Below are 9,154 nucleotides of genomic sequence, written 5' to 3'. Positions count from 1 at the left end.
TTACTGGTTATGCGTTGTTTTCGTACTCATACTACATTTGCTGTACATTTTGTTCTATATGCATATAAACATGTAGTGGCCTCATGGGCGCATCTGTGTGGTTGATGCGGGGACTTAGGTGAGCTGCATCTTATGTACGATCCGCAACTAGCAAAGTCTCCTTCAGAGTATTTACATTTTTCTCTCCTGTCCAATTTGTATTCTGGACAGTTGCTGTACTTTATTTTATTTCCTAGTTAATGCTCATGCACTTGTGACACTGGGTTTTGAGATGATTACGGGATATTCAGTATTGAAAATTTGAAAACATTATTATTTATGTTGTAAAAATTACATTTTACTAGTTAAAATTAAGGAAATTTATGATTTCAAAAAATATTTAAAATGAGGATTTAATTAACTATTTAGTGTTGGCTTGCCTGACAATGGTGTCAGGCGCCATCACGACCTTTAACGGATTTTGGATCGTGACATAATGTCTATGGAGATTGTGAATGTTGGAACTACTGTTCTAATTTTGATTCCGATGTTTTTCAACACAGTGGTGAATGGGTAAGTGAGAGTAAATTTGTAAATTTCCTTGTTAATGGTGTGCTGATCAATTCAGACTATAGCTATGAGTATTTTGTTGATGAGATATACAAGTAATTGGGTAAAATTCAATTACAAGTGGGATGGAGATAAAATATACACTGAAGGATGGCTATATAGCATTTCCAATATACAATGATATGAGTGTGCACTTGGATATGGAGATGAAAAAGTAAAACCTGGATATCACTGAATATCCATTATGCATAACGTTGAAAACTGTGTATTCAAGTGCTGAATGCTCATATTCAAGTTCATACTTCGGTGGCAACTTACTCGCAACAACTTCAGCTGGTTTACAATGTGAGAACGTAGAAGAAGTACACGGAACTAATATTGTTGAGATGGTGGATAATCATGAAAAAGAAGACAAAATTGAGATATTGAAGAGAAATTGTATAATAGACAATCCACAACATGAAGAAATTGCAGAAGGCCAGCTGTATTGGGATAAAGAAACACTCATTAGTGTAATAAAGCACTACACAATACGAGAAAAATGTCAATTTATAGTGGATAGATCATCTACAACAAGGTATGATTTCTACTTATGAGATTGCACTTCTCTGTAATTTTGTGTATACTGCTTGTAAAAAAATTTATAATTATTATATAATGAGATTGCATATTTATACTGCTTGTTTATTTGAGACACAAGTGTAAAAATCCGAAGAAGTACATTATCATAATATTATATTTTAAATAGGTATTGTCTTACATCCGTGGATAAAGGTTGCAAATGGAGTCTTAGATCTTCAAGTCTACACAAATCAAATGTCTTCAAGGTTAGAGGGTTCAATGTTGTTCACACTTTCCCAGAGACGAGTAGACTATTTTCACAACGTCATGCTACTTCGTCAGCCATTGCAAATATGATTTGCAACAAATATGCGAATCCAAAAATAATATACACTCCGGCAGACATCATGAGTGACATGAAACAACAGTATGGGATTAATATGAGTTACGTAAAAGCTTATAAAACAAAAGAAAAGGCATTTGAACTGCTAGGAGGGATACCACGCGAAGCTTATAGAAAACTGCCGGGTCACTTGTATATGATAAATATGACAAATCCTGGATCTTTCACAATGTTACATAAATCAGAGGACAGGCGCTTCATGTATGTTTTTGTCGCACTAAATGCATCAATCATAGTATGGAAATACTGCTACCCTATTGTAGTGGTTCATGGGACATTCCTCAAATCATCACACAGGGGAACAATGTTAACAGCTAGCGCACAAGATGCGGCAGATAAATATGTCGCAGACTCGTATAATAATTATATATGGTATAGATAGTTCTTATACGTGTATAATAAAAATAACATGTGGATGCTTTCTTATTTGCTTAACAAGGTAAAAGTTTTCTACTAGCATACGCTGTTGTCGATTCTGAAAATGATGCTTCCTGGGAATGGTTTTTTGAAATGTTTAGACAGGCTTTTGGGGAAAGGGAAAGGATGTGCATCGTATCCGATCATCATGCAAGCATATTGAGGGGTGCTTCGATTGTGTATCCAGAGATATCTAACCGTGTATGCATCTATCATATTTGGAATAACATAAAGAAGCAATTCAAGAAGAACCATGACCGGCTGAGGGAAGTATTTTTTGCAATGGCCAGAGCATACAAAATTGAAGATTTTAATCTCCTCATGCAAGATATGGACAGCACTGATAAGAGGGCAAGGGGTTACCTGTTCCAAGTTAGTTATGAAAAGTGCTCCATAGCACATTCCACTGTTAATATATCCATGATGATTACTTCAAATATTGCCGAGTCACTCAATGCAAGAAAGGGAGAGGCAAGAGAGCTACCAAACATGAGTTTGCTAGATTACATGATGAATTTGGTTATGGAATGGAATAATACAAATAGAATGACTGCAATGAGTACATGTACTGGCCTAGGAAAAACATATAGCAAAATACTGAAGGAAAATAGCTATTTGTCGCAGAAGATGACGATAAATATTCTTTTATCATGTCTTACTTCATACGCCTGAATAACATACTTTAACAAAAGTGCATTAATACTTGTCATATCCCTCTTTTACTAATGATATCTATTTAAATTTAGGTGAGGCCTTCAACCGATTATGTATATGTAGTAATGGATGCTGAACAAAGGCGGAACATAGTCTGCATGCAAAAAAAGGAATGCTAGTGCAAACGATTTCAAGTGGATGAGATTCCTTGTCCACATGCTATAGCAGTATTGGACTACACATACATAGAAGCACCCAAATATTGTTCTGCCTATTACACCAAGGAATACTTCAAGAAGACATATGAAGTGCCAGTTAATCCACTTCCGGATGAAACTACATGGGACCTTCCAACAAAGGTGTTAGATAATGTGGTCCTAGCACTGATAGTGAAGGGCAAACCAAGAAGACCAACGATGTCGCGACGCAAGGGACTTTATGAATATCCGTATACTGAAACAGTTACCTGTGGACTATGTGAAAAACAAGGACACAACAGAAGAACATGCAGGAATGCTCAAGACAACTAGTAGATGTTGCTACAATGATTTAGTATTTTGTAACAGTTTCCCTTGTGAATGTTAAAATTAGAATATTGGAAAAATAATGAGATTTGCAATCAGATTCTTTCTGATGTATGAATAAAGATCCTACTTTTTGTCGTAATGAAAGTAATGGTAGGAGTTTTATTCCAAATACTATTATGGATGTCATTATACAAAACATTATACAAAATAGATGACAATATACAAAATATATACAAAAGATATTGTCACTATACAAAATATATACAAAATAAACTGTCATTATACAAAACATATATACAAAATAGACTGTCATTATACAATTTATATATAATATTTTCTTCCTATACAAACATACAAAATAAATAGTCACTATACAAAACATATACAAAATAGATGTCACTATACAAAAAATATACAAAAGAGTCTGTCACTATACAAAACATATACAAAAGGACTATTACTATACAAAAATTATACAAAATAGACTGGCGCTATACAGTTTAGCTGCCCCCAAAATTTCATTCACAAAACATCCTATAATAACGTAGCAACACCATCTAAATTTGCAAAACCTGTCGAAACAGATTAAAACTGTATAAATTATAAAACTAAAACTGTAGAAAAGTCAAAACTACACAAAATCTGAAACTTTCCTAATTTCACTATTAACTGAAAACAAACAAGTCACAATTAAAAGTAATATTCAACATTAGCATTTCAAACATATTTTACAAAAACATCCCAAAACAAATAGCATAAAACGTGATATAAGTATGCAACTGTATCCAATCATAAGACAATATCATAACCAAACTACTTCATCTTAAAACTACATGTGAATTTTCTGCTAAACTATCCCTTTTTCTTGCCCTTCAACTTGCCCTTTTTCTTGATATCCTACAAAGTCTCGTCATCACCAACGGTATGCAACTTGCTCTTTTTCTTGATATCCTTCATAGGCTCGTCATCACAAACGGCATGCGTCTTGCCCTTTTTCTTGCTATCCTTCAAAGCCTTGTCATCAACAACGGAATGCGACTTGTCTTTTTCTTGTTATCCTTTTTTGTGAGATCCTTCAATCTACCAGTAGACTCATCATCACTAACTGCATGTCCTCTTTGTTTATTCACTACATAATCCCATAGCAATATATAAGTTCACACATAAACGTTGAATAAGTTAGTATAATATCCAAATAGGAATTCATGTACAAAAATTGAATAAAAATCAGAAATATTTAATAATAATTTACGTGGTATCTTGCGTTGGCAACCCATCAACGAGATGAATCTCGAAAGGATCAATGGCGGGGATTCCTATAGGATTCTACTTTGTGTCCCAAAAACCAATACGATGAAGGAAATATGGGAGCAACACTGAGTATGGCTCAATTGATCTCCGAACTGCACTATTCTTCCGCGCTCCACTCATGGAATTGTATACATAAATGTGCAGATCTTTGAATGACGGTCTCGCCAATATCCAATGCCACTTAACAGACATATTTATAGGGAAAAGGAATTCATCAACAATACACCAAGGAACATTACATCTTAAAAAATACCCAAGTATATACTCAGTAATTGGATATGTTTCAGTAATCAAATTCATGTCTCTGTTTTTCTCCAAAAACTCCTTGTACAAATTCGAAATCAAGCAGTTAAACCAACAGTCGGTAGTTGTGAATCTTACTTGAACATCAACACCGTACTTTCCTTTCTTTCTCAAATAGTAAAAAATAACATCAATATGCTGAAATATGAAGAATAAACACACATAGTCAGAAAATTACAGTATGAGAAAACTAAAATGTATATCACCAATTTATATTTTACAGTTAAAGCGTTGACTTACTGAATCACACACGGGTAGGCTGGGATATGCAAATGTGAAGAACCATTTTTTTCTCCAATATCATCAACTCATAATTCAAAGATTTTATTTATCTTATTACTAATCTCTGTATAAACACCGTCCCTGATGAATCACGATAAAAAGATATAGTTCATAACATGAAACACGAAAAAAAAACAAGAAAAAAAAAAGAAAAAAAAAACTGAAACATAAAACTTACGGTGCATTAGTCCTTAAGCCTTTATTGATGTAAGTGTTCCACTTACACAATATTTTAAAATCAACAGGATTGTCAACATTTCCCAGAAAAGGATACTTTATAGTCAAGATGGGCTTCTTTGACTTAGTTGGCTTATTTTAAACAATTTGGATGGTGCCACCAGAGTCAAATGTGTTCCTGAATGGTGATTTTATGACCCCTGCTGGTTTCCTTTCTCTAGTGATTATTTTAGGTGTGTCATGATCAATAACAATTATACGATCTTCCTGCATAGTGGCAATATTTTTCTCCACTCCTAAACAATCACCATGTACAATATTTTGATTGAAATACTTTTGGGTGATTGCAGTTATTTGAGCCTCAGCATCACTAGTCCAGCCATTGTCCTCAACAACTTCCTCACAACTATTTTTAACATTAACTTATACAGAATCCTCCACCAAACTCCCCATATTAGTAGTATTTTTGTCACAAAACTTCTGGGTGGTTGCAGTGATTTCAGGCTCAGCATCCTCAATCCAGGCTTCGTCATCACCAACTCCTTTACTACTTTTTTCAGCTTCTATAAAATCCTTCACCACACCCTCCATAACATCAACAGTTTGCTCTAGACTTACCTCAATATCAATATTTTTTTTTACAACTTCCTCACTGCCAATATTTTTCTCCATAACTTCCTCACTACCAAAATTATTCTCTGCAACATCCTTATTATAATAACCCAACATGTCATTTTTACTTTCAGAATCCCGTTCCTTGCTATTTACTGCTCAATTTATGCTTTATAATTATTATGTGACTGACCGGGGTTGTTAGTTCAAGTCCGGTGAGGTTTTTAGAATGGATTGGAACACTTAGTTCCAAAGTTTAAAACTTAAGTTAAAAAGTTGGCTGGATGTTGACCTATGCATAAACGACCCCGGAATAGAATTTTGATAATTTCAATAGCTCTGTATGGTGATTTTGGACTTAGAAGCGTGTTCGTAATTTTATTTGGAAGTCCGTAATTAAATTAGACTTGAAATAGCTAAAACAGAAATTTAAGTTTGGAAATTTGACTAGGGAGTTAAATTTTTGATATCGGGGTCGGAATCTAGTTCCGAAATTTTTCATAGCTTTATTATGTTATTTATGACTTGTGTGCAAAATGTTAGATCAATAGGACTTGATTTGATAGGTTTTGGCATCGAATGTAGAAGTTAGAAATTTTAAGTTTCATTAAGCTTGAATTGGAGTATGATTCGTGGTTTTAGCATTGTTTGATGTGATTTGAGGTTTTGACTAAGTTTGTATAATGTTATAGGACTTGTTGGTGTATTTGGTTGAGATCCCGAGGGAATCGGGTGAGTTTCGGACGGCTAACAGATCATTTTTGGCCTTTGGGAGATAGCTGATAGTTGTTGGTATTTTTCTTCTGGTTTACTTATACGCGAATAGATTCATCCGCGATCGTGTAGGCTTGTTTGGGGAAGTAATATTTTTGCTATTCGCGATTGCATGAAGAGAGCCGCGACCGCGTAGATATAGGAGTTTGTTATTCGTGAACACGTGAAGAAGGTCGCGATCGCGTAGAGTAAGTTGAGCAGAAGTGGAGGTCACGCGTTTGTGCTTCGCGATCGCGTGGACGAGTTCACTATCGCGTAGGCCTATGAGTTTGAGCTTCGCGATCCCATGGACAAGTCCGCGATCGCGTAGGGTTAATTTGGGCAGTGGAATAATTGTGCTTCGCAATCGCGTAGAGCAAATGACTGGGCAGTGAGTTTAAGTTCTGAAAATGGGACCTCGTCCCATTTTCCATTTTTTACCGATTTGGAGCTCGAATTGAGGCGATGTTTGGGAGATTTTCAGAGAAAATAATGGGGTAAGTGTTCTTAACTCAATATTAGTTAAATTACCCGAATCCATCACTGTTTTTATTATTTAATTGGTGAATTAAGTTGGAAAAGGTTGAAAACCCTCTTGGATAAATTTGAGGATTTGAGGGCCGAATTGTTATCGGAATTTAGTAATTTTGGTATGGATAGACTCGTGGTCGAATGAGCGTTCATATTTCATAATTTTTGCTTGATTCCGAGATGTGGGCCCCACAGACGATTTTTAAGTTAATTTCTAATTTTTATTGAAAAATATAATATTTTCTTATGAAATTGATTCCTATAATATTTTGTGACTGTATCGAAATAATTTTGCTAGATTCGATCCATTCAGAGTTGGATAATCGAGGAAAAGGCCTACTAGTGGATTAAATTGGAGCAAGTCGAGGTAAGTCTCTTGCCTAACCTTGTAAGGGGGAAATTACCCCATAGGTTATTTAAATTAATAATTGCTACTAATTGTGGGGGCTACGTACGCACGAAGTCATGAGAGCCCGTGCGTAGCTACTATTTATGCTAAAGTCCGGGTAGTTTAAGACTCAAATCATGAACACGTGTGTTAATTGTATCCTTTATTTAATTAAAGTATTTGAAATATACTTTGAATTGTTAGAGAAAATAATAAACGATTGAAATCTTATATACTTGAATTTTTGTATAAATTAATTAATTGTTAAATGAAATTGTACAGCCTCTTGCATTAATCTCATAATATATATATATATATATATCCTCATTCCGAAGGTACATAAGAAAATGTCCTCCTTTCTTGTGGAACGGGCTGAATGCCTCGGTAGTATAGATGCATCTATGGATCGCGCCGCACGTCCCTCGGCAGTGTACATGATACTTTGGATCGGACTGTACAACCTTAGCAGAAATCGTGCCTAATAATAATAATTACTACACGATACCTTAATATTTTAATTGCAGCTTGCGAAGTTAAATAAATGGGGAATTGTCGTATTTGAAGAAATTTAATTATTTCTGCTGGTTAAGGAAAATTATTGTAAATTTAATAAATCATATTGATTTAAATATTTATGTTGTTATTTTATTTATTATATTTGACCCTTAGTGAGTGTCAGTCGACCTCTCGTCACTACCTCTTCGAGATTAGGCTTGATACTTACTGGGTACACATTGTTTACGTACTCATGCTACACTTGCTGTACTTTTTTGTGCAAAACCTGAGACAGGTGATATAGTTGGAACTATCGGCGCGCATTCACGTTATCCAGAGGCTTAGTGATGAGCTGTCTTTCTGAGTCATTCTGCAACAACTAGTGTCTCCTCTTGAAATTTTATTTTGTTTATTTTATTTCAGACAGTATTTGGAATTTTTGTGTAATCTACTAGATGCTCATACACTTGTGACACCAGGTATTGGCACCCACTAGTAGAACTTTTGGAATTAATTATGTTCTTGTATTTTTTTCTAATTTACCAGATCTTTTTATATTGTCTTAATTCTTGCAAGTTGTAAGAGTTTAATTACTCGGTTAATTTTTAAAGAGTTGAATATGTGTTTAAATCACTAGTTGGTTGCCTAGCTGTAGTGTTGGGAGACATCACGACCTATAGGTGAAATTGGGTCGTGACAACATGGTATCAGAGCACTAGGTTGACGTAGGTCTCACAAGTTATGAGCAGATCAAATAGATTCTTGCGGATCGGTACAGAGACGTATGTACTTATCTTTGAGAGGCTATAGGGTGTTAGGAAACTACCTTTCTTCATCTTCCATCGTGCAATTTATGTAGAACTAAATATATTTCTCTTATTCTCTCATAGATGGTGAGAACGCGCTCTAATGAGGTTTCAGACCAGGGAAGAGCTACTCCCCCTATTGTTAGAGGCCGAGGCAGAGGCCGAGGGAGGGCTCCAGCCCATGGAAGTGGACGAGGACGTCCCAGGATTGTTCCAGTTATGCCACCAGTGGGTCCAGCAGAGGATCCCATTATTGAGGAACAGGGCGAGGTGCTCGTGGCAGAGCCAGCTCCGGTGGATTTCACGTATGCACCGGGATTCCGGAGTTCATGGGCCATATGTTGCGGTTCATGGACACTATGACTCAGGCCGGTTTATTTCTGGT

General features: G+C 35.5%; 1 protein-coding gene across 1 annotated transcript; it reads left to right on the top strand.

Moving 5' to 3' along the window:
* Window positions 1-475: 475 nt before the first annotated feature.
* Window positions 476-3,114, top strand: LOC138908638 (uncharacterized). The gene is made up of 5 exons (XM_070199320.1): window positions 476-552; window positions 824-1,126; window positions 1,298-1,867; window positions 2,032-2,495; window positions 2,813-3,114. The coding sequence occupies exons 1-5, from the start codon at window positions 476-478 to the stop codon at window positions 3,112-3,114; spliced, it is 1,716 nt and encodes a 571-aa protein (XP_070055421.1).
* Window positions 3,115-9,154: the final 6,040 nt, after the last annotated feature.

Source organism: Nicotiana tomentosiformis, chromosome 3, assembly GCF_000390325.3.
Source record: "Nicotiana tomentosiformis chromosome 3, ASM39032v3, whole genome shotgun sequence".
Lineage (NCBI taxonomy): Eukaryota > Viridiplantae > Streptophyta > Magnoliopsida > Solanales > Solanaceae > Nicotiana > Nicotiana tomentosiformis.
The sequence above is the reverse complement of the archived record's forward strand: the minus strand, read 5'-3'. Positions and strand labels throughout refer to the sequence as shown.